The sequence below is a fragment of the Sceloporus occidentalis genome, unplaced genomic scaffold (assembly GCF_023333645.1).
Source record: "Sceloporus occidentalis isolate IW3139 unplaced genomic scaffold, rSceOcc1.0.p SCAF_6, whole genome shotgun sequence".
Lineage (NCBI taxonomy): Eukaryota > Metazoa > Chordata > Lepidosauria > Squamata > Phrynosomatidae > Sceloporus > Sceloporus occidentalis.
This window is the reverse complement of record NW_028316986.1, coordinates 91,439,121-91,466,449: the sequence shown is the minus strand read 5'-3', so window position 1 is coordinate 91,466,449 and position 27,329 is coordinate 91,439,121. Positions and strand designations below refer to the sequence as shown.

Here is a 27,329-nt window from a genome sequence, read left to right as displayed (position 1 = left end):
CTGCTGCTAAAGACAAAAGGATCAGAGTCACAGGATCATGGCCTAAAAATGAACTAGAGAACTTGCCAATTTACTTCAGTGAATAATTCTAAGGGTGGGAAAACATACTGGCTTTTTTGTTTGTTTTGTTTTGAATTTCCATGTATTTATTGTCACCAGTAATGGTATTTTCTCCCTTGCTGTCTAGGCCCTATCCACATATTCTGTCTACTCCAGCAGCTCAAACAATGTCTGCTTATGCTGGTCAGACACAGTATTCAGGAATGCAGCAGCCTGCAGTATATACAGCGTATTCACAGACTGGGCAACCTTACAGTTTACCTACTTATGGTATTTCCAGTTGTTCTTTGTTTTAAGTATTGTATATTTGGCATAGTGGACTGCTATGTGTTTACCTTTCATCTGTCAGAATAAGTTGAAAAATTCATTTCTTACACAGATTTGGGCGTAATGTTGCCAGGCATCAAGACAGAAAGTGGACTTTCACAAACACAATCACCCTTGCAAACTGGGTGCCTTAGTTACAGCCCGGGGTTCTCCACACCACAGCCAGGCCAAACACCATATTCATACCAAATGCCAGGTAGGTAATCCATTTTTCCTACATTTTACTCTTTTGAATTTCTGTTTGTTCAGTTGTAGGATAAATATCTCATATAAAATATATTTTAATATGATTGGTTCTTTCACTGCAGGTTTTTGTTTTATTTCGTCAACAGGGTAATATTATGAAATTTTATCTAAATCATTTTGTTCTGTTTTTTATGCCATTATCATAATTCACTTTAATTGATATAAATCTCCTGAACAGAATAATAAATTCCCTCAGCAGTTATCCAATGGTAATATGCTTTCTTGCTGATGAGGATTGCAGAGAATAATTCCAATGAACACATATGTGAAATGAGTATTTGGGATAAATATTTAATGGCAACTGGGAAGAGCCTTTAAAATTATCAGGAAATACCTCTTTTAATATGATTTTACCTAGCTTGCTGCTGAATTTCAACAACAACAAAAGTCCATTCAAGCAAGCATGTTATGCTTACATTAATGTTTTGTGACTAAAACTTGAAGTTTTGTAGGGACAAAGTGGGGCTTAAGGGACTGTATGCGGTCCCCTGTTCAAGTCTTGTCTACATCTGCTTTAGAATACATTTGCATCTAAAAAATAATAATGTTGTGAAATGATGATGTATCCATATTAATGATATGACTTCATGTAGGTAAGATCAATATTGTACAACTGTTTGATCACTAATAGTAGTAGTTATCATTTCTTATCTGCCTCTCTCCATCTACTGAGGTGGAGAACAACAACAGATTAATACAGTCGTCCCTTCCCTTATGTGGGGGATCCGTTCCGGACCACCACCACACCCCACATAAGGGAAAATACACGGATGCTCAAGCCCCATTCAAATGAATGGGGCTCATGCCCACGGCGGCACATGCCATTGTTTTCCTCCAGCGCACGCCTCCCTTCCTTCTGGCATGGCTTCCAGCGTAAAACATGCTTGCATATAATGCAGATGCACTGTATAACATACAACTAAGTACAAATTTAGTAGTGTATTTCTAAGTTGAAGAACTCTCTGCTCCTATTTATTACCTTAAGTTGTGCTTACCATTGAGTTCTGAAAATGCCTTGTGATGATGTTAACCCTTTGACATTATAAGCATAGAACTTCTGAATAATTGGATAAACTGGATTACACATTTAGAACAATTATTTGGTTTGTTTTTTCCAAGGTGAGTTTTGTTCCTTCCTATTTATTTTGATGAGTAGGAGCAGGTATTGCCAAGGTGGGGTTGGAATTTCAGGGATTGAAACACAGACTGGTTTATATCCTTGAGTGATGAGTCATGAGTTGTCATTCATTGAGCTCCTAGTGTGCCTTGAGAAGTGATGTAGGTGGTTGTATTGCATTGAAAGGTTCATTGTATATTTAATCAAAAGGAGAGAATTTTATAATTTACAATAGTTAACAATTTTTTCTGAATAAATTAGAATCTAATTGCACAATTTAGATTGGTGTTTTATGCACTAAATTAAAATAACTTTTAAAAATTCTGTTTGTTTACCCAATTTGCAATTTAAAAATGGCTCAATTTGCAGTTTAAAAATTCATCTTCAAATGTGATATTAGTTTTATAGGGGATGTGGACATTAACCAAACATTTCCTATGGGTTTGAGGCATAGAAAAGACTGGGAACCACTGAGTAGGAGGAATACAAAATGGCCAGCATTGACTATAAAATGTCTGTGGTAGTTACCTTGCACCCTTATAATATCTAACAGGATGAAAAGATGCAGATAAGTTATTTCGACCTCACTTTCATATCGGCTTAATAATGAAGTTAATGATTTCCCAGATAATCTCTTACACTTCCAGTTAAAAAGATTTCACATAAGAAAGGCTGCAAAATTGCTGACAGTTAATACTGACAATTCTAAGTCAAGTGTGCTCATCATTTGATAGACTACTGGAGTTTTAGTCCTAGGGAATATGTATTAAAATTAATATCTCTCTATTAAAACTCCCCTACTTAGTTTCTACCTTCTTAAAAGCCTTAGCCACCATATTATATCTGCATATTACTGAAACTGGGTTCCAAATTGGGAGAGGCCAGGTATCAGTGCAAGAACAGGCTCACTGATTTATAGAATAAAGTTTAATTGTAAAAGATTCTCACATTGCACTGGTGCATTAGTACCTCTGTGAGCTGAATTGCTGAATGTGAATGTATTGGGGGTGCATTAGCATTAGGGTTGTGTTGAGTTTTTTTAAGGCAGAAGTTGCTCATCATATATAGTTATAAATTGCAAATTTTCTTAATTTAACTGACATATCTGCAAGTTTAACATACACATTTTTTATATTTTAATATGAAACTTCTTATTGCTTCTTATTTGTTTGCATCACAGTAACGTGTTACTTAGCTCTTACAGGGAATTATTCTTTTAACTCTAGGTTCTAGTTTTACACCATCATCCACTATTTATGCAAACAATTCGGTCTCAAATTCTACAAACTTCAGTAGTTCACAACAGGTATGATCATTATTATTTTTTCTATTAACCGCAGACAAAATATTATATACAATTAAATGAATTCTATTGATAGTAATGTTATTGTTTTATTGAATGTATTTGATATGACACTGATGTTTTTATTGTTGTAAGATTTTTATTGATGTAATCCCTCCTCAATCCACAGGGAGAGGCAGGAAATATAAATAAATAAATTATTATTATTATTATTATATTATATAGCCAATGTGGCATTTTTAAATAATACAAATGGTCAGGATTCTAGGTGATTTAAAAAAACAACAACATAGTTTCTATCATTCCAGGATTATCCATCATATACAGCTTTTGGCCAAAACCAATATCCACAATATTACTCACCATCAACATATGGAGCTTATATGACCTCAAACAATACTACAGATGGTACCTCTTCATCCTCATCAACGTACCAGCTTCAGGAATCTCTTCCTGGGCTGACTAGTCAACCAGGTACAGACCTTAATTCAGGTGAAAAAAATTGTTTGTTCCATCTGTTGAGATATGTATTCTGAATGGCAAATGTATTTTAGTTGCTATAGCTACTTACAGTAATAAAATCTAGAATCCAGTAGGGGAAATCCATAGACATGGAAGTGGAATAAAATCGTGATTAAAGAGAAATGCTAAGATTTTGGAGAAATTGAATCTGAGACCCAGAGTATGTTATGTTATATACATATTTAAATAAACATGTATAACCTGATGATTTTATTTTGAAGAAAAGGCAGTTGCAGGTCCCCAGCCCCATAATATACTTCCTTCTTGGATTGCAGCCTTTGCTGATTTTTTCCTTATAGCTGTACCACACTTGGTTGCTGTTTGTTCCTGATAGTGCTGTTTTCTATAAGCGGTGCATTAGAGATTTTAAAGGTCTTCAATAAGGAGCAGTTTTTACTAGAAAACCACCACAGGCCCCTGGTTTGGCTCATAAGCATGTTCTAGAACTGAGGCCTACAGCTGCTTATTTCTTTGTATGTTTGTTTTAAATGGACTGGACAGTTTAAACACGCTTGCTTAAAAATGTGACTAACATCATGGATCACTATCACTATGGCCCTGAAAGCTCAGGCCTTTAGGAACTTCTTATGAAAGTATAGAAAAGTTTGACCTCTTAGGTTTCCTATTTTGAAATTATGTGTTTCCATGATCAACTTTCTGAGTAATATTCCACTTTAATGTATCATGAATTTTATAGTAATGTGGCTGCTGTTTCCAACTCATCCAACTTCCATCTCACTAGATCCTAATCACCATTCATAAAAGCATAATCATCTATTGTATGTAAAGATTTATCTTTTGCAATGGATGAGGTAGGACACTGAAGTACATTCACTTAGTCATTTGGAGAATAAATGAAGTCACCCTTTATTTCAACACTTTCTGGTTTGGTTGCCTCCTTGATCTATTTCTCCAGTTCAAGACCACCCTTAGGGGTTTTGGTGAGGGATGTGATAATACTTTGCAGTACTGAATAAGTACTGGATGTTTAACTCACAGCACTTCTGTGAGTTGGATTCTACCCCCCCCCCCACTTGATATGAAAATACATGCAATGTTGCTATTTCTGTATATTTTATATCCATTGTTCAGTATTTTATGGGTCTCTTATATTGCCCCTACTAACATTTGCCTTTTAGCACTAAGCAGTCCAGGTGTTTATCTTGATTTGGAAGCTATCTGAAATACCATGTCATGCATTATCATCATTTATCAATACACTGGATGCCACAATGACATTATGGTTTCTGTAAAGGACTTCTGGTTTTTCCATACGTTTGCTACTTTGATGATGTGAAGACCATGTCTTCTTTAAAGCAAAAGTCACCTCAAAACAAGTGCTCATCAAATCCCTTCAACAAGCAAGATTAAAAGCTGTTTGGTGAAAATCTTGATGTTAAGTGCCAGCAGTGCTGCTTCTTATTATAATTTCAGTTCCAGTTGAGTCTTTCTATTTTGTACAGGTTTTGTTTGTCTCAGAAAATTCTCCAGTATCTTACGACATCTAAACCATTTATGCAAACATTTCTGTATCTCTTGTATGTGGAAATCGACAGCTGCCTTTCTTTGGCTGTATCACTCATCTAACTTTACTTGGGGAGAAAATACATTGGCAATTCTGCATTAACTTTACTGTGTTTCTGATCCTCCTGAGTTTTTATGTAATGAAAACTGCACAAAAGAGGTATCAGCAGATTTAATGGAACCCTAAAATATGTAAGGGTGGGGGGGAAGATGGAACAAAGAAAAAGAAGGAAAACTCCCCCCCCCCTTTAACACATGTGCGTGTGTATGTGCTTTCAAGTCGCCTGCAGACTTATTGAGACACCATGAATTTTGTAGGGTTTTCTTAGACAAGGAATTCTCAGAGGTGGTTTTCACTGGTGGTATCCCATCCAAGTACTAACCACCCTGACCCTCTTTAGCTTCCAAAATAAGATAGGACCAGGTTCCTTTAGGGTATTTAGGCAGCCTAAATTAACACATAAATAAATACACATAGTTGCAACATGTAGCAGACACTCAGTACCATTGCTTTAAAAAAGGGGATGGGGTGGGGAAGGATTGTAGCTAACATTCATTTGGTAGTGTTCCAAAAACTGTTGCACAGTCACTTGGCTGAATGTACTGGGAAGGAAGCAGGAGGAACTGGGAATGGGATTTGAAAATAAACAATAATGTACAAGAGAGATGGGACTGAAGAAGAAAAATTAAAATGGGTGGGGGAAGTGGCAATAAAGAAGAATTGGTTGGAAGAAATGAACAAACTAATGATAGACAAAATGAGATGATAAGGCAGATGGTATTAGGGAACTGAAGTGAGAGGAATTGAAACTAATGTGGGGTGTCAATCTCAGTTAAACTGTGCAGCATTTATTTCAGGCCACCAAGTGTCCTTTCCAGTGATATGAACTGTTCTTCCATAACCTCTTTTTTTCCTGTGTTCCCAAAATACTTTTTGTGAGCATTTAGGAGATAGCAGACTCACATTAGCTTCACATTTGTAATTCAACTGAAAGTTCTAACTAAGGTAGTATGTTAGTTTTCTAACAAAAAATATGATAGATTCAATACTGAATAACTCATAAGCAATGCTACATATGCATACACATGTGGATGTGGTATTTTTGCAGAGTCCAACCCATTTTACCCTTTGTAGATTACATATACTTGTGCAACATATATGACTGTACATTGCAACATGATAATAAATACTCTATAATAAACATTAGTGCTAAATAGTAACAAAATGCATTGTAAGATATTTTTGTGGTAGATTTTGATATTGTGCTATAAGATACTAAGAATAAATAAGCTGCTAGAAAAGAGTTCACAGTGTTCTGCACTACATGATGAAGAACTGCAGTAAAATTTCATGGCTGCACATTCAAAACATTGCACTCCTTTTAGATGAGTGTATTTTTAAAGTGATACAGAAGGGTAGAAGCATGCAGTGTATTTTCAGAGTGGATGCAACACTGTGTACTTTTGGATAAGCACTTTGCGTACAAGATATAAGTGAACAAACTTATATTTCAGATGCAAGAACTGTTTGTTACACCATAGACCTTTATAATTCTGAATTATTTTACATTAAGCCACCAATTTATTTTAAAGAACAAATTATTTAGCATATAAATGTATAACAATAATAACAATAACAATAACAACAATAATAAAACTTTATTTCTAGCCCGCCTTTCCAAAGATCAAGGCGGGTTACAACACTTAGACCATACAACGATACAGTCCATGAAATACAATAAAATGCATTAAAACATCAGTCATCAGTTAAAACATCCTACAATGAAAATAACTGTCCAAACTAGCACAATTGTGCATCAATGAGGGGAGAAAAGGGGATATCTCGGGGGTATTAGGGGTATGCCTGCTGGAAAAAGTGTGTTTTGAGCCCCTTTTTAAATTGGTCCAGAGAAGCGGCCGAGCGGAGCTCGCTGGGAAGTGAGTTCCAGAGCTTAGGGGCCGTGGTGGAGAAGGCCCTCTGTATGGTGGCAGAGTATCTCACTTCAGGAACTCTTAGCAATTGCTTCCCAGCCGATCTGAGTGTGCGGGGCAGATTGTATGGAGAGAGGCGGTCCTTCAAGTACCCTGGGCCCAAGCCATTTAGGGCTTTATAGGTAATAACCAACACCTTGTATTGCGCCCGGAAGTGAATGGGCAGCCAATGAAGGTCTTTGAGGATAGGTGTTATGTGACTGGCCCTGGAAGATCCAGTGACCAGTCTTGCTGCCATATTCTGAACCAGTTGAAGCTTCCGAGTATGGTACAAGGGTTGCCCTATGTAGAGCGCATTACAGAAATCCAATCGAGAGGTTACCAGAGCATGTACCACTGTTTCAAGGTCCCCCCGACCCAGGAAGGGTCGCAGCTGGCGTATCAGCCGAAGCTGATAACAGGTGCTCCTGACCGTCGCATCCACCTGAGGTGTAAGGTGGAGCGACGAGTCCAGGAGCACCCCCAGACTGCGTACTGAGTCCTTCACGGGAAGCGTGATCCCGTTCAGGACAGGTGGACAAATATCCATCCTCGGGCCCAGGGAACCTATCACGAGCACTTCCATTTTCTCTGGATTCAAACTGAGTCTGTTTTCCCTCATCCAGCCCATTACCGACTTATTTCCCAGCTCGGCCATGAAACTCACTGGGTGACCTCAGGCAAGTCGCATTCTCCCAGCTTCAGGGGAAGGCAATGGCGAACTTCCTTTGAACAAATCATGCCAAAAAAATCCCATGATAGGTTTGACTTAGGGTCGCCATAAGTTAGAAACATCTTTAAGGCACACAACAACACATGTGGTAAATCTGATCTTGGAATTGAAATTCACCAGTTTCAAGACTGATGTCAAATATGGAGTATCTGATTCGTTGAGAGTTTTATGCAGAAAGCATGCCAAAGATTCCTGTGACTTTGCAGTAGAAAGAGAAGAAGACAGCACACCAGATGGCTAAACTCAATTAGGAAGTCATGGGCCTGAATCTTGAAGAACTAAGCAGAGTAGTGGATGATGGGTTAGAGAGGACTGGAGATGTCTCATCCACAGGTTCACCATCAGTTGAGGTTGGCTCAAGGACAGCTAACAACAAAAGTATCATATTATAACCAAACCCAGAAGCCAGGCCAGTACCACTGATTTGGTAGCTCAGGTAATTTGAGATGAGATGTTGTGTAAACTAAATATTATTTTAAAAAAACTGAGAAAGGCTAAACACCTTGTGCAAGGAGAAACAGTGGCCATGGATCACATTGTCGGCCATAGAACAGAAGAGGTATTATGTGTTAAACCCCACATGGAAAACAGCCAGGGAAGCAAGGAATGAGTGAGGCTGGACTGCACAGTGATGAAACCTCTCAGCATGTGTACAGCGTTCACAGTTGTTCAGTGTTTATTAGACAGAAAAAGAACAAAATTGAGAAACTTCTTGTCCTGACAGAGGAATCTTCTTTCTGTTGCCAGGCAGTCTTTTCTCTTTCCTTCCCATGCCACTAGCCGTGAAGTTTGCAGTGAAGGCTGCACAGTTCTAAGGAGAAGCTGTGTGGTTTAGGAAATCTGCACAGCTTTTGTAGGTCAAATAGGTTTACTGGAGAGCTGCGCAGTTTCCTGTCATTTCAGGGAGGTAGAATGCTCTTGAATATCCCAACAGGGTGAAAAACTGATTCACTATTTTTAATAAATTAGCAAAGGAGTCAGGTAAGGCTGCATTCTGTCACCTTATTTGTTCAACTTGTACAATGAGAATATACGAAGAGTGGGTTTAGACTCAGAAGAAGGGGAAATGAAGATAGAAGGCAGGAACATCAATCATCTAAGATACACGGATGACAGCATACTTCTAGCAGAAAACATCTCAGATTTGGTACAATTACTAAAGAGGGTAAAAGAAGAAAATGCAAAGACAGGATTAACACTGAACATAAATAAAACAAAAATAATGACCATAGAGGAACTACACAGATTCAACTTATACAATGAAGTAATCAAAATTGTTAAAGATCATTGGCTCAAACATTGTTCAGAATGAGGACTGCAGTCACGAAAACAGAAAAAGACTAGGAATGGGAAGGGCAGCTATGAAAGAACTAGGCAAGATCCTAAAGTGTAAAAATGTACAGCTAAACACTAAAGTTAGAATCATCCAAACCATTATACTCCCCGTCACCATGTACGGTTACAAGAGCTGGACAGTGAAGAAAGCTGACAAGAGGAAAACCTACTCTTTTGAGACATGGTGAGAAGAGTGCTATGAATAACATGGGCAGCCAAAAAGACAAACAAGTGGGTTCTTGAGCAGATAAAGCCAGAAATTTCCCTTGCAGCCAGAATGACGAAACTGAGGTTGTCGTACTTTGACTACATCATGATAAGGCATGACTTATTAGAAAAGACAATAATGCTAGGAAAGTGGAGGGCAGTAGGAAGAGAGCGAGATTGCATGCCCAATGGACAGACTCAATTAGGGAGACCATGAGCCTGAATCTACAAGACTGAAACAGAATAGTGGGATATAGCAGGGCTTGGAGATTTCTCATCCACAGAGTTGCCATGGGTGGGGCTGACTCAAGGACAGTTAACAACAACAAAAAATTAATATCTGTCAGGAAGTGGGAAAATCAAGATTTACTATCACTATGTCAAGAGTGGAGGGGAAAAAACTATTATGTACCCAGTTGCTTGGGAATAGACCTCTTTGAGTTCAAACCAATATAGAATTTATATAGAATTGCACTTTTAAATCATATAGAGGTATAGAGGTTCACCATTAATCTTATAAGTTGTCTACACTCTTTCTTTCTTTCTTTCTTTCTTTCTTTCTTTCTTTCTTTCTTATTTGTCTGTATTAATATAACTATATAGCATTTATGTATGTATGTATGTATGTATGTTTCTATGCCTCCTTTCTCCCAGTAAGGGACCCAAGGCGGCTCACAAATAAATTTTATATAAAAATAAAATAAAATTGCTTTATGAAACATCAGTAGCCAAAGCAGCTGTACCTTATATACACCAGATTAATGCTTGGTTTGACATTCAGAATAAATAAAAATATAATGTAACATAGAGTGACTGAATTGTTACAGTCCCCTAGTAAAAAGAAACAACAGTTATGATGCAATAGGGATAAGAGAAGCTGAAGTAAACTGCTTTTAAGATGTCTGTTGGTAAATAGAAAGGGTTCTTCTATTCATAGAAAACCCCAAAGGGTTCCTAATGGTAAAAGTGGGTGGAATGATGATTTTCCCCTGCAGTTTCTCCCACCCACTCAGAGCTCTCAACACTATTACCTGTGCTGGCCTGTAAGATCTGCAAATCTGTTGATTTTAAAATTGATTTAATCAAATGTACAAGTGTAACTGATATATTAATCTCCTATATGACTAAATCCATTGATTTTATGAAATGTATCAGTGTAACTGATTTACTGGAGCTTATCGCACAGCCCCTTGGTACGCTCCCGGCATGGAACGAAAGGGATGGGAACAGAATGGGGACTATCACCCATTTTATTGCACTCCAGAATGCCGCCAATGCCGCCGGAAATTCCCATTCTGTTCCCCATGTGTCCCACAGGAGGCGATTTTCAGGAACTGTTCAGAAGCGTTCCTGAAAATCGCTCTTGTGGGACAGATCAGGAACAGAATGGGAACTTCCGATGGCATCGGCTTTCGCCCCGATCCCATTCCAGGGGCCTGTGCAATAAGCTCCAATATATTGTATGACTAAAACTGACCCGGCATGACATAGTGGTTTGAGTGTTGGTCTATGACTCTGGATACTTGCGTTTGAATCCCTGTTTGGCCATGGAAACCCACTGAGTGACCTTGGCTAGTCACATGTTGTCAGCCTCAGATAGGGTCACTTTGGGGGTCCTCATAAGTCAGAAATGTCTTGAAGACACACAGCAACAACAAACAAATGACTAAAACTAAGACTGACCCTTCTATGAATTGAGATAAAAACTCAACCTTTGGTGGCAGAGCAGAAAGGATGGGAAATTGCTCCACCACAACCACGAGGAAGACCCTCTACTACTGTCTTCAAAAGAACCTATAATGGTTGCAAGAGGAATGTGGCTAGTGCTGTGAGAGACTCCCTCAGAGTGAGAGAACAAATAGGTGGACTTTGTGGAGAGCAATACCAGCTTCAGTAAACAGCTTTGGCAGTGCTCTAGAGGTATCTTTAGATTGTGTTAGCATTAAAGAAGAGGTAACCCTCAGGTGGGATCCATGGTACAATTAAAATCATCATATAAAAACAGTACTGTATATTATTTTAAAACTATATACAGGTGTTTTTAAAAAAAAACACATGTGTGCGTGAGCGTGCACGTGCGCGCACACACACACACACACACATCACAATTTAGAAGTAGCCCCTGAAACTTATCTAATATAAAGCACAATGAAGGCTATATGTTGATGTGTTATAACTATCTTCTGGTAGCAGTGGATATCATTATTCCTTAGCCAACCCCTGCTGTAATCTTCATTGATGGAAAAACAAACAAACCGCCAGTATTCCATTATGTGCAAAATGTCATTTTAAAATTAAAAAAATAAATAAAATCAATTTAAGTGTAAGGGAAAAATCAATGTGAGCTGTTGTTACTTGTAAAATGCAAATCAAGCAGTTAAATCCATTCTTGCTCAAAGAACCATTGGCTTCTGTTGTGCAAAAATAGAATCATATCTTGCTTTCAAATAGGAGACAGCTGGCTGTTAGTTTAATGAAATAAACTTGGATCTAAATATCCAGAATGTACATGGTTCAGTGATTGGAATTAGTATTGGCTAATGGTTAATGTATATTATTGTGTACATATTTGGTCCAAAAATGAGGGCTATTGTGGTAATTATTAATATAGAATGGAATCTGGAAACAGCTTTTATTTGTTTGCTTTGTAGAATAAACAATTAAAATCAAGTAGATTTAAACATTACTCAAGATGAAATAATTCAGTATGTATTTTAACTAACTGAAAAAACCCATTATATTGAGTACTGTATAAGCATTTAAGAAATTATATTCTCCAAGTCAAAATTTGGATTATTTTTATATAGTTCTAAAAAGGGCTGAAAAACATTTTTCTACAGTTAGTTTCCCCACTATATTCACCTCAAAAGCCATCTTAAAGTGGGGGCTTTGTAGGGATGGTAATAGTTGTTTCAATTTATCTAAAAGTCACATAGATGACATGAAGCAATTTTAACATGTGGCAAAATTTCTAAAACAATAAGCTAGTGACTGAACTTGATTTTACCCAGGATTCTAAAGAGCTTGTTTGTAGAACTTACTATTGGTTTTGAGAATAATGCCAGAAACAAGTGAAGTGACATTACAATGGCTCCAGTCATTAACTGCAGCAGTGGTGATCTGGCATAAATGGCCTGACCAGTTCTTTTATATAGTGGGAACAGATCCATATGTAAAAGAATATGTATAGATGTTGCTGTTCCTCTTTTCTCCAATTTAAATGAGCTCAGTTTCACAATTGTAGAACCTCTTGCACATATTGGTGTTCTTGTATGCTTAAGAGATGTGACAGGTGTTTTTTCTTAGTGATATACAGGAAGCCCCTCACTTATCTGATAAGTTATGGACCAGAGGACTGTGAAAAAATGGAGCCTGGAATGCGAACACATGAGCAGGATAGGACAGGCCAAGTCCATTATATTCTGCCTGGTGGATCTGACCCATTTCCCACCCTGCAGAATTTATCTGGTCCAGTGTGATGATGGGCAGATGTTCAGACACCAGTCCACTGCCGTGCCATAGAGCAGCCATCATCCCCACTCATTTGCACATCACCACTGTGCCATTCTCCTTGCAAGCCCTTGCTGTATAAGCATGTAAATGGGGCACCTAGCTTTACCCATGTAGCCAAGCACCCCCTGCCAGCATCACAGGCCATGACCGGGGGCTGCAAGGAGAATGGCAACAGTGACAACTATCTAAACTACAGGCTGTCATGGTAGGGTTTTTGGTAAACTCTGGGGCTATATTCACACACCAAAAGGCTCATTTTTCCCATGGTTTCGTGTTGTCTTATTCACACCAACAGCTGGGCCAGGAATGGGTAAACTCCACACCATTCCAGTGGATCCAGTCCAACCAGCTCTTAGGCAAATTTTAAATAACCAGCTGTTCATAGGGTTTCAGAGAAACCCAGCCACAAGCAGCCCATTATTTAAAAACAACCTAAGAGTCGGTTGTGCCAGGTTTGGGCCAGATCCACCAAAATGGTGTCTGTCGTACCCATTCCCAGCCAGGGGCTGTTGATCTGCATTGTCTAAATAGGACAACACTAGGTCAGGAGCAGGGGGGAACAGGCCTTTTGGGCCATGCATACAGCCCCCCCTCCCCTTTTACCATTTTACCTTGCAGGGCAAAATTCAGCATTAGATGGTGCTGAGTAGACTGAGACAAAAAAAACCAAACAAACCACTGAGCACTTCTCCTTCAACTTGTATGTTTCTTCATGTATACACAGTGTACACATTTAGTTGCTGCTGCTGCTGCTGCTGCTGCTGCTGCTGCTGCTGCTGCTGCTGTTGTTAGTGAATATTTCCATGATGCTTTACAGAGTTATCAAAACAACATAAAACCTGTCAAAGGCGTACAGTCTAAAACCACGAAATACAAAATAGTAAATAAACAATTTATCCTATTAAAATAACTAGAGACAACAAAACAATAATGGACACCAGGGCTGGAATCCCCACATAGGAACCTGTGGCTTCATAAAGGAAGAAGATATACTGGATTCCAAGGAAACATCTTCTTTGAATTGCAAATAGACATTACATTTCCTTGACTTTGAAAATGTACCAGTGACCACACGGCCAAAGGAGGAGGTGCCAGCCTGCAGATAGCCCTCCCTATCATCTGAACTAAGACCAGAAACAGAAAATACGGGCCTATGACTAACATTTTCATTTTTTTTCCTCCTGTTTGCCCGATGAAGAAGCCAGTGTGACTTTGAAAGCTTGCAACATGTAATTGTGCATTTTGGTTGGTCCAATAAAGGTATCATTGTTTGGATGTTATTGGATTGCTATATGGCCAACACGGTTACCCCTAGATGTTTTTTGAACAACAACAATAGTTGAACAGTAGCATAGAAAATTATATAAGGAGTGCTTTGCATTATCCTAAAATATAACAACAACAATTTTTCTGAACTTTTTTGTTTACAGGAGAGTTTGACACTGTGCAAAGCCCCTCAACACCAATCAAAGATCTTGATGAAAGAACATGTCGAAGCTCTGGATCAAAATCAAGGGGTAGAGGGCGTAAAAATAACCCATCGCCCCCACCTGACAGTGATTTAGAGGTAGGTTATTTAAAAATACAAAGTTACCCTCAGTCTTAATACACATGGTCAATTCAGAGTGCTGGTTATGGTCTATAAAGTTCTATATTGTATAGGTGTAGTTTATCTAACAGGCTGTAACTTGCCATGTGAGCCTGCACAGTCCCTAAGATCCTAAGGAGAGCCCCTTCTCCTAGTCTGACAACCTTCACAACAATGGCTGGGGGCGCATATGAGATAGGGCTGCCCTCAGACTCTGCAATTCCCTTTACAGGGAGGCCACAATGGTACCTTCCCTGCTATCCTTGCATTGCCAGGTAATGCAAAAGAGCTTTTGATCTGACAGGAGAACATTTTTGAACAATGAGCTGAGAGTGCTGTACTGTTTTAGACTGGATTGCTGAATTGTTTTAAAGCTTTTAAAAATCTTTTTAATGGTATTTTATCTTTTCAAGTGTGGTTTTAAATCATTTTGATAGTTTAATCCTATTTTAATATTCTCCTTTTTGTATGTTTTAGTTGTATTATTTTTTTTAATTGTGAGCTGCCTTGAGTCCCATTTTTGGGAGAAAGGCAACTTCTAATTATTACTATTATTGTTTACATTTTAAATAGGTTGCAAGGCTCCACTGCATTATTTAGCATAAAAAAAAGACTTATTTTTCAAAACCAGGGGGGAAAAAATCAAAACCACTTCCCATGTTTGCTTTTGTTTTTGTTTTGGGTAGTCCATATTGCTCCCATAGAGTCTTGAGACAGAAAATTGGCTGCCAGACATGCTGCAGTTGCCCGCTCTAGTCTAGGGCCATGCCCAAACTTTTAACGCAAATCAGTTTCATAAAAATATCAATTGAATAATTTCCTTTTTTCTTTGAAATGTTTTGTGAGAGGATACTTCCCTGTCTGTCCACATTGATTTAAGGGCATTTTTCAGTGTCCTCCCGGCGAACTAGGGCTAGATGAGGCTGGGCATTTAGATGCCCAGCAGCCCTAGTCCATGAAGACACCACCATCATGGCTTGCTGCCCTCCACATGGGCGGTGCCATGTTGGTGCAAGCATCACTCAGTGCTCAAACAGTGCTGGCAGGAAGTGGCGTCATGGCAGTGCCCTTTCCAGTTTCTGGCGCTGCAAAAAAGAAGCTGCTCTAGGCAGCTTCTTTTTGGCAGTGCATCGTTGCCAAGCTGTTTGGTGGCTGCGGTAACAATGCAGGGCAAACAGGGGTGGCACAGAGCCAACCATCTGTCGAGACCCTAAATTGCAAGAAAGGTGCAGTCTGTCTTCTGCCAGTCTGGTCTGTATTTCTCATGAAACTCCAGCAGTTTCTTCTGTAACATCAAATATCTTTATATTGGATGACAAAATAGAAAAGCAACTGTGAGCAGAATTGGAACCTTTTAAAGCTAAATAGTTATGATAGTGCCTTACACTGGAGCCACATATCACTCCATGCCCAGTTATAACAAACTGAAGAAATGGTTTATTAAAAGTAGTGAGCATCTCCACGGGCAAATAGAAACCAAAGTTTCTTAACTGTATTTAATATTAGGCAAATAGAATGATAGTCACATGCCCTCCTGGCTATTTTCCTAGGCCCTGCCATTAAATACAGCAACTCTGAAGATTCATCTTTCCACTTTAAAGCAAGGGGTACAGGAAAAATGACAACCACAAAGGTTTCCCAGAATTGAGATTCCCCTTTGACTCAACAGGAACACTCCACACTTTGTGAGTAGACAGCAGCAAGGTTTTACATTCCTCAATTGATTCCAAAGAAGAATTGGTTGTTGGATTCATCAGTGTTTCCCGCCTCTAGACTAAAGCAAAACATGAAACCTACCACTTTACAAGAAGCTGAACATGAACCCAGGTCTTAGAGTCAATATTGCTTTTTCTGGGTTATGCTCTGTGGCTCCATCATTATCTGTTGCTGAGAAGGCTTATTTTCACTGTAGCTTTCTTACAGTTTTGGTAATTGTTTTTGTTTCAGCGTGTGTTTGTTTGGGATTTGGATGAAACTATCATCGTCTTCCATTCGCTTCTTACAGGCTCTTATGCACAAAAATACGGGAAGGTATGTAAGATAAGAATACGTACAAATTCCTTTTAATACATTCTTTTATTGTTGTTTCAGTTTTGCACGATGAAAATCATATTCCTGAAATCTTGGAGCACTTTCTATAGAATTCACAGGCTTCTCTGGTATAAATAACTGTTTCTAAACACTTGCATTTCCCTTGTGGCTCTTTATAGCTTCTTATGGTATTTTTTCTATCTCTGATTGCTGCCAACTTTGAAGATAAAAATATAAATAAGAGTGAGTTTCAATTACTTAATAAATGACAGTGACAATCTTTCTCTCTTTTCTTTTTTTAAAAAAGCCATGTCTAGTAAATTATTACAGGTAAGATTTGTCAGGACTCTGACAGGATTTACGGCACTTTATAAATAAAGCTAATAATAATAATAATCTTATCAAACCCATCTAATGAAAGTGGCATGAAGAACTGCATCTTTAAGTTTTAATGGCCTCAGGTAATTGCATCACAGGAATCAAAAGCATATCTCAAAACATTTCCAGTGGCCGGTGCCCGAAGGAAATAATCCAGAAGGCTTTAGAGCTTTAAGCATACACTTTTCTATTAGTTACAGCAGGAATGGGGAAAAGTGGCCTGTAGGCTGCTTCTGGGCCCCAAGATTATTTTGAAGCTCCCCAGGCATGCCCTGATCCCTCTGAGCCTGGCAACTCCCCCAACCCACCAATTATTTGTTTGTTTGTTTGTTTCATTTATATGCTGCCTTTCTCCCCAAAGGGATCCAAGGTGACTCACAGATTTTTAAAAAATTAAAATACAATTGTAAACAATTAAAATCACCTAAAACAATATAAAATTACATTAAAATATGACGGATGTTAAAAGGCAGTATACATGCTCAATATAAAGAACATTGTGGCATGCTTATATTTTAAATGCTTAAATAAAAATGTCTTGGCTTACCATCAAAAGGCAAGCAGAGAGGGGGCCACTGTAGCCTCCCATGGAAGAGAGTTCCAGAAGGTGGGAGCAGCCACTGAGAAGGCTCTCTTTCGTGTTCTCATCAAGTAGACCTGTGAAGGTGGTGAGGCCAATAGAAAGCCTTTCCCTGACGATCTTAGTGTTCTGGCAGGTTCATATGGGAGATATGGTTCTTCAAGTAATCTTCAAAAGGACCCTCCCAAATGGTCCCGTCCCAGATGTCCAAAAAATTCTGAATCACAACTCCTGGAGACCTCCAGGAACAACAATTTGCTTTTTAAGAGTCTCCCACAAACTAATAGAGAACCCTACAAATACCATTTAAAAGTAGCTAATTGGCATTTCCTGAGATAGATTTTCAGTCAACTTTCATGCTACAACCCACCGCAGGTTTTTAGGTGACACAGAGTAATGGATTCAAATTACAGGAAAAGAGATTCTACTTAACATTATAAAGATATTTCTGTCAGTAAGACCTGTTTGACAGTGGAACACACTTCCTCAGAGGATGGTGGAGTTTCCTTTTGTTAGCTGCCTTTGAGTCAACCTCAACTCATGGCAACTCTGCGAATGAGACATCTCCAAGATCCCTTATCCTGTCTGCTCAGGTTCTGCAGGCTCAGGCCCATGACCTCCCTGACTGAGTACCCATCTGGATGGCCATCTGTCGGGAGTACATTAATTGTGTATTTTTGCATGGCAGGCAGCTGGACTGGATGGCCCTTGTGATATATTCCAACTCTGTGATTCCAAATTAGGTCCCACAAATGTCTCAGCTGTCTGCCCCTAAGTTAAAGGGAGACTGACTAGAGTCTAACTCCTGTATCCTTGGAGAAAAACTGCAGATAATGGTGAATGCTGCATTTCTGCTGAAACCTGACCATAGAGTTGCACTGATGGACCTCTGATGCCTGGAGCCCTGGTGGCTCAGTGGTTAAATGCCAGTACTGCAGCCACTCACTCACAGTCGCAAGGTTGTGAGATGGATACCAGCCAGGGGCTTAAGGGTTGACTCAGCCTGCCATCCTTCTGAGGTCACTAAAATGAGTGCCCAGCTTGTTGGGAGCAATTAATTTACACATTGTAAACCAGTTAGGGAGTGCTTAAGTGCACTGATAAGTGATATAGAAATTTACTTGCTATTGCTACAGAGATTTTTTTTTCAGACGCAAGTAAGTGAAACAGAGTGAAACTGATCCGTGGATATGGGGTCAGACTGTATACAGAAACATTTCTGTTAATAAAACATCTCATGCTAAGTTCTCCATTTAAAATGCAGACATTCATTGATACAATTATTATTTTACTAAAAGCTCCATAGATGTGAACAGTTTGGTACCATGTGAAGCAAATCTCAGAGTTTTGCTACTACCGGTTGAGTATCCCTTATCCAAATATCCAAATCTGAAATGTTCCAAAATCCAAAAAAAAAATAAAAAAAATAAAAATCATGAGTGGCTAATATGTTGACAGCTATGCTTTCTGATGGTTTAATGTACCCAAGCTTTTTTATGCAAAAATATTTAAAATATTGCATAAAATGTACATAAGGTGTATATGAAACATAAATGTTTATCCTTGGGTCCCATCTGCAAGATATCTCATAATGTATATGCAAATATTCTAAAATCTGAAACACTTCTGTTCCCAGGCATTTCAGATAAAGGATATTCAACCTGTAAATACTTTCATTCAATTGTTTTGGAATATAATTGATCATGCTTTTTCCTTGAGGCCAGGACTTGATTTTCAAAGATTTGATTTTAGCATTAAGAGAGGAAGCAGTGTTTTGACATGATTCAGACTCTTTTCTACAGCCTGACTCCTCAGAACCTAAATGTTAGTTATTTTACTTTGTTTCCTAAGATCCATTCTAATGCATGGCCCAATGTAGTGCAAAAGTCAACAGGCAGACTGTCTGGCTCCAATTTAGGCCCACGACTACCACAACCAGAGGCATTTGTATTCTGAGACAGGGAAGTATTACAGTTTATCTACCCTTGATTGCAGTTCTGGCAATCTCTGGCTAAGGACCATATTCCCAAGAGCCAATGAACTAAGAGGTGTGTGTCTATGTCTATATCTGTGTCTGTGTGTACTACATATATACCCATTCATGTATGTATATGTGTATCCATGAATATATGCATTTAATACACCCTAAAGGTGGTGAAATCTTGAAGTGTTTGCAGAGTATGATGGCAGTATTCCTGTATGCTTCAAATTCATCCTCCTTTGTAGTAATTTGACACTTTAATGTACTTAACATATTTGCTTCTTTGCTTCTTACTGACTTGCCTTCATATTTATTTATTTTTAAATGAGGGCATGTTCACCATCACATTTTTCATATACTGTATTTGTAGCTGTATGCAATTTCGCTCTTGTATAACTTACAGCTGTCTTGGAGGAAAAGGTATTTTTACCACTGGGGAAGTGATCTGCTCTAATGTGAAGATTGTGCATTAAATTTAACATAAACTAATTTATTTTGTATTTAATGATTTTGTATTACTTTGTACAATGATATCCTACATATTTTTTTATTTGTTTTGAATTTTATGCAATTTAAAATGTCATATCTGTAAGCCGCCTTAGGTACCTCTGGAGAGAAAGGTGACATATAAATGAAATAAATAAATAAATAAATAAATAAATAAATAAATAAATAAATAAATAAATTCTTGTGCCCTAGATTCTTTATGGGAGGTATCTTATGTATGGTATGGCATCTTAATGACTAACTTTATTTCAGCATGCAATTTTGTGAATTGCACCTCACTTCCTCAGATGCATGGATTGCCACCTCAGGCAGACATTTGTACAAATGAGGGTGCGTGGGAAGTAATAGAAATGTCAAACATTTGTTGTACCTTACTGTATAATGATCTTGATTGACTTTATTGGCCACCGGTTGGGAATTGTTTTATTGTTTTATAGGGTGGGAGGGAGTTTGGGAACTTGAAATGTAATATGTCTTTTAACAATTGTTTCCGTGGGTTGGGGGGGGGTTGGACTTGATTTTATTGTCTTTGATATCTTGTTACCCACCTCGATCCAATACATGGAGCCCTGGTGGCGCAGTGGTTAAATGACTGTACTGCAGCCATTCACTCGAAACCACAAGGTTGCGAGTTCAAGACCAGCAAAAGGGCCCAAGCTCGACTCAGGCTTGCATCCTTCCGAGGTCGCTAAAATGAGTACCCAGACTGTTGGGGGCAAATTAGCTTACTTGCTAATTAGCTTACTTGCTGTTCACCGCTATGATCTTTGGAATAGCGGTATATAAATAAAACAAATTATTATTATTATTATTATTTTAGAAATTAGGACAAAAAGTTGTTGTTCCATTTGATGCCTCTTTGTGTATGTGTTTGTGTTTTCTGGTATGGTCTTATATTTTCCTGTTTGGCCATGACTGGCTCCAGTTTAAGTTGTAATATTATATTTCATTATGGCTGAACAGTGAGGATTATGAGAGGGAGGAGGTGAATGCCAGTACTCTGAGGTTTTCCTATGTTTTAGCTATATTTTAATAAATAATGTTCCACAATGAGTGTGCAACATGTAACTTTTAATGTCCCCTCTTAATGTGCTCCAGACACCACTAATGCCACACAAGACTCATGTGCTCAATGATAACTTAGGTCGTATCTGTCCTGCAGAAATAATGCAGTTTGATTCTGCTTTAACTGCCATGGCTCAATGCTATGGAATTCTGAGATTTGTAGTTTTGTGAGATATTTAGTCTTCTTTGTCAGAGAGCTGACAACAATGAACTGCAAATCTCAGGATTCCATAACACTGAGTCATGGCAGTTGAAGCAATGTCTAACTATGGGCCAAAATAGACCGGCCGAGGGGTCGGCATGACACTGCCCCTGAAAGAGCCGGGTGGGCACTGTAAATTGACACTCTTTTTTGCAGCGGCTTTTCCTGCCCCGACAGGGCACTGCGGCTGCATGTGGTGTCTAAATGTCGTGCTGCCACAGCACCATAAAGTTGGCCCATGTCCAGTCAGCCATTTGGCTTCCCCGTGGCATGGGTGTGTATGCACCGAATGAACCCCACGCTGCCATGAAGACATTGTATTGTGCCGATCTGTACCAGTCCTACATTATTTCTGCAGTGCATATACAACCCTAGTTTTGCTAGGAAACTGACTGAGCAAGGTTGATATGCCTTGGCTGACATCCTGTTGGTGACATATGCAATCATAATTTATACTGTGCATGCAGAGTGATTGGTCAGGAAGGAGGCAATGTGTTCATATCGAGGTGAAGGTGGCATAACTAGAGTTGCATATGCAGGGTTGTTGTGTATGTTGTATCTTGTTAAAATATACAGAGTTCTTTATGAATATGCATTGCCTCTATGCATTGCCTGTGTTCATTGTGCATTACAGTTGCACAGTGGATTGTCAGCTATGTGCATTGACTATTGATCTACATATGTTGTACTATATTGATATTAAATCTTTTTTGTGCATCTTATGTTCATCTACAGTAAATTACTGCATATACTCGACTATAATTCCACCTCATGTATAAGTTGAGGGTAGGTTTGGGGGCAAAAATTATGGATTTTGATATCACCCATGGATAAGTCAAGGGTAAAAACTTAGGTGCATGTAACAACAGATCTAAAGGATGAAGCAAATGAAAACAATGCCAGTAGGCATAACTGTTTCTACTCATACTAATGGCTGGATGGATGGGAGAGTAGAGGGGGACCAGTGCTTCCAGGACATATTATATTCTTGCCTTTCACAGGGGGATGGTTCCTTTTTTATTAAGAGTTGTACAGTACTTACATTGACACATGGATAAGTCGACTCAAGTTTTTTGGGTCAATTTTTTGACTAAAATTTCTAGACTTATACATGAGTATATACAGTAGCCTTTAGTTATTATACACATTTTGCATTTTACTGCAATATTTAGAATTAATGTCTCATTCTGATGAAGTTATATTTCCAACTCCTTAACTTCCCAGGATAATAATTTGTCACTATACCCCTTGTCTAGTGATTTTGTAACTGTGTAGTTGTATATGCAACTCAATATGCAGTTATGACAGAAGTTAGTGCACATCTTTTCAGTGTACTTTATAATTTATTGAATTACAACTTTTAACAATTTAGTGCACCAGTTACATAATAATCTTTCATTTTCCCCTAAGGATCCTCCTGTGGCAGTGACACTTGGACTTCGGATGGAAGAAATGATTTTTAATCTTGCTGATACACATTTATTTTTTAATGATCTGGAGGTACGTATTTTCTGAATGTATATAAAGCCACTTGTATCCCAGCACATGATACCTTGTTTTGTGCTAATTATCCATTGCTAAACATTAGAATCTTACAGAAACAGTTTTGTAGCCTGTATTCCTGTCCAATTGGTTTCTGCTACCATTAGATTGGCAGAATCTGGAAGTCATTGACAGTTAACAATATCTGATATTATTGACTAGTTGCTGAAACACTTGCCAGAGCTCTTTCTGTATCATGTTCTGTTAAAATTAATTTGAAGTGTTCAGAACTGATTGCAGTTACAAACACGCCAAATAAGCCTGACTTAAGAAACTTTAAGAAATAGGTCTATGAAGAAAAAGAACACTCCTTAAACAGTTCCAGGTTCAATTTTCTAATAGTTGTATTTTAAGTTACACATAACTTCTGTTGAAATCCTTGGGTCTTTTTTCTTCCTGGTTGCTTAAAAGATGTAATTTTAAAAGACAACATCTTGTTCCAGCTTCTCAATAACTTACTGATTCAGTGTATATAGCTTACAGATTTAGCATGAACATTTACAGCTTCCTGAAAGTGAACATGCAAATCTTATCTTCTGGTGGATCTCTCCTCTACAGAAGACTAGCTTTTGTTGGAGTGGAGCTGCCCTGTATAGGAATATGCTTAGTGTTGTTCCTAAGTGAAAGGAAAAGGGAAGGCATTTCTCTTAGGAATGGACAGCAATTTTCTACAAAGGTTATAGCTGCTGTTATCTAGGCCTAAATCCAGCTTGATGTGTGTCATAGCATCAGGCTTTGTCATTCTTTCTTCATTTCCTTTTGCAGACCTTTTTGACACTGCAGACTTGCTCCAGAGAGTTTCCTAGCCCTTCAGAGAAGCAGTTTAAGGGGATTTTTTGGTCTGTGCATGGTGGGGTATAGTGCCCCTACTACCTATGCCCACATTGGGTGCACTGACAAAGTTGCCCTGTATTCTGATAATGCCTAACAAGAAGTGAGTTCTTATATGGTGAAAAAAGTCTTCAGAGATCTTGAACGTGATCTCTTGATTGATGCGTTCTATACTCTGTTGCCCCATCATTTTATTATTTTTTTTATTAGTCTGTAGAACCATTTGATGTGTTGGGTGCCCTGCTTATGAGGAAACTGAAAATCACTGCACAGAGAGCAACTTAAAGACTAAGGATGACTTTTAGATAAAATAAAATAATAACTTTATGCAGCTGTCCTATAGTATTTTTTAAATATATTAATTTACAATACTTTTACACTGGGTATTAAGGAAATATTTTAAAGGAATGCACATGTTAAAATTTATTCAGAAGTTGGATCGATTATTTCAACAATATACTTATTTATCATTGCAAATTATGAAAATAGTACTTTATGCTGTCCTTTTTGATAGTTAGGAAAACATTCCTTGTACATTTGGCAGATCATCTATACCAATTTTGCTCTTTTCTAGCAGATAATGGTGAATGAGGGTTGTTGTTCACCCTCTAGACTGTGACTTCTAAGAACTGCTTCATAATAGGATTTTTGTTTTTACTGGAATGAGTCATTGTTTTTATTGGATAATGAAATTACTGACAATTCCAAAAAGACTCACATTTGTGGGTCATCTGTAGGTTTTTACTCCTTAGTAAAAATGTCAAATTCTGAAACATTCCTGTAAGGAACTAGTTGTACTGAGAAATAATTCAAGATTATGTTGCAGCAGTCAGTTATTGTACATGAATTTGCAAACACTCAGTAATGGAAAATATATTTTATCTTTCTTAGTTTTGAACTTGCACAGCCAGTGACCCACTGTGACATGAGTGTAGCCAGTTCTGTAGCTGTTTTGAAAGGTATTTTGCCTTACATTAAAATTAACAGAGAGCTTCCCCCACCCCATTCCTCTCCCATCTCTATTGTGATCAAACAACAATTCCTTGGTATTATGCTAGTAGACTTATTAGTTTCCACTGGGAATGGGAGGGAATTAATTTAGGTTGAGGTTCTCAAAGCACTTGGATTATAAACTGAATCAACTCTGTGCAGTGCTAATTCAGTAAAATTTTGTAGCTCCAAGTACTTTCAGAATTTAAGCCTAAAACTTGGAAACTTCTGGCATGTTATGAAAATGGTTATAATAAAGTTAAAATATTTCTTAGGGAAGTGTGTGTATAGGGCACAAGAACTGTATCTAATGTTTTCATTCTAGGATTCAGCCATGAATAACAGGAAGTAAGTGTTAAAGTATTGTACTGAAAGGGTAAATCATAGAATCACAAAACAGGAGGAAGCCATTTTTTCATCATATGAGTAATGTAAAGCATTCTTTTAAAAGCAGAAGAAATGCCCTTGATCCTTTTCATGCCTTCTAGTTATTTGTGGTCATTTTTCAAACAGAAGAAAATAAATTACATAAAAATAAAGGTCCATTCACTTTCATTTTCTTATTTATAGTTTGATTATTAAATTAATTTACATTTGTCACTGAAATTTTAATAAGAAATGTTTCACTTAATCATATTTATATCAACCAAATTAAATGCTATATAACTTCTTATCGAATACTCTTATATAATACTAGGCCTATACAGACGGGCGGTTCCACGCCACCCGTTTTTGTTGCAGAAAGAGGCCATGGCAACCATGCAGCATGGCCCATGGGCAGGTTCTTTTTGCATCCTGGAAGGGGTGCCATAGGTGCGCTCATGCGCCCTGATGATGCCCCTTATGCGTAGTGCCATTTGGCACGTGCTGTGTGGTCGGGCTCACACCATAATGCTGGCCGGGTGGCAGAACTAGAGTTTGGAGCTTGTGAACGCTCAGCCTTTGTACGCATGCAGGCCAGCACAAAGTGCCGGTCTGTATTGCCCTACTGTTCCATGTCTCTGTATGGTAATAGACTGCGTTTGAGAAAACTGGTTGGGAGAAAGGGCCTTGCAAAGGCCTTTCTATTCAAGAACAACATAGGAAAAATCAATTTGTGTAGTGACAGTCATAGCCAGTATACGGTTCCTCTTCAAATATTTTTTTTGCAAAATTATATCTCACCACATTTTACCATTGTAGGAAGACTAGGTACTACCACTCTGGAAGACCTATATCATATGTCTAGTTAGAATTATTTTAGAGATATTTTAATCATGTAATCTTGTTGTTTTAGATTGTACGCTGCTTGGCAGGTTTTTATTCTTATTTTATTTGACCCTTACTATGTAAAGCACTGTGCAAACTTTACAGCACTCAATAAATAAAAGTTAATAATAATAATAATAATAATAATAATAATAATAATATATCCCTTCCTAGAAACAGGAAGTAGTTGTTTATCAAATTGTTTTAGATTTTAATGAAAGTTATGAAAGAAGAATAAGGGATGGAAACATAATATCAGAATTGGTGAGAATTATGGGAAGTATGTCAGACATGGAATTAAATGCCATGAGAGCATTTAGATAAGAGGATTATCCAGCACAGATCCTCTAGACACACAACTATGTGACTGAAGACAACCTGAGAATATTCTAAGTAGTTTGTCAAATGCTGGGCAAAATACATACTTGGCAGAAATGCCTAGGATTGTCCCTTTCCTAGCTCAATTTTCTGTATAGAAATTATTTTAAGAATGGGCTAAAACTGAATAATACTGAAACTAAAAGAGCAAAGATGTTTGGGGACATGATCACAAGTGTGTCAAGGGAAAGAAGAAAATGGAAAACAGATTACTTTGACGGTATGAAGTTCATCCCAAGAGAAAACAAACTGGGCAAGACCAATTTTGTAGAAAGGAGAATGGGATGTATGTGCTAAGAGAAGGAATTTGACAAGTAGAAGCCAGGGAAAGGAAGGTGAAACCATTTATAGTAGTGGGCACTGGAAATGGAAGTTGTCTACTCAGACTTATGTTCTGTTGTTTTGTGCCTTCATGTCGTTTCTGATTTATGTCACCTCTAAGTTACTAAATTAGTAAACAGTCTGACAGGTTAAAACAAAGCTATTTAAAAACAGATAAAACAGTTTAAGACCATATAGAACCATATTGGTGATGGAAAAAATGGTTGAAAAATATGTTTTTCAAGTATTGAGAAACTCTGGAGTTTCTGGGGTGGCCCAGAATGAATATTGTGTAGAAAACTTTGTCCTTCTGCCCTGGAAATAGAAACATCTAGGGGGAATCAAAAGGTAAATGGGTGGTGTTGCACTGATTACCAATGAAAAAGAACTAGTTCCTGGTGTTACCTCGAGTTTGTTTGCGACAAAACATGACACTAAATGCAAACATGAAACGAGCTACAATCGCTCAGCTGTTAACAGTCTTTAAACACTAGCTGCTTTATTACATGAGCTCTTATAGACAAATGTCTACATCACTGCATGCTTGAAGTGGACTAGATATAAACACACATGGCTTGAAAGGAGAATAAAGGAAATTAATGAGTTAAAGATAATGGGTTGGATTTAGACTTCAGTGCACTGCTCACCCACCAAGTCAAAGTGTAAGAGAAAAGTGTGTGGGCATTTGCAGAAATACTGGTGACACTGGAAACTTAGGGGCTGGACAGATGGGGGGAAAGGGGCAGACAGAGACCGCCACTTTATCCCTTGCATTGTTGCCATGGTGACTGCACATTATGGCAATGATGCGCTCAGAAAAAGGAGCTGT

The 27,329-nt window shown here is 38.1% G+C and overlaps 1 protein-coding gene across 12 annotated transcripts in view; it reads left to right on the top strand.

The window, feature by feature from the left end:
- Nucleotides 1-27,329, top strand: part of EYA4 (EYA transcriptional coactivator and phosphatase 4) — a 166,153-nt gene that overhangs the window by 121,746 nt on the left and 17,078 nt on the right. For 7 of the 12 annotated variants that reach the window (XM_089530347.1, XM_089530341.1, XM_089530338.1 and 4 more), the window contains 7 exons: nucleotides 188-330; nucleotides 440-583; nucleotides 2,977-3,056; nucleotides 3,362-3,545; nucleotides 14,289-14,425; nucleotides 16,394-16,477; nucleotides 22,601-22,690. In XM_089530347.1, the coding sequence (XP_089386473.1) occupies nucleotides 188-330; nucleotides 440-583; nucleotides 2,977-3,056; nucleotides 3,362-3,545; nucleotides 14,289-14,425; nucleotides 16,394-16,477; nucleotides 22,601-22,690 (862 nt within the window). The remainder of the gene's footprint in view (nucleotides 1-187; nucleotides 331-439; nucleotides 584-2,976; nucleotides 3,057-3,361; nucleotides 3,546-14,288; nucleotides 14,426-16,393; nucleotides 16,478-22,600; nucleotides 22,691-27,329) is intronic. The other 5 variants (XM_089530348.1, XM_089530346.1, XM_089530345.1 and 2 more) reach the window with 1 other exon arrangement.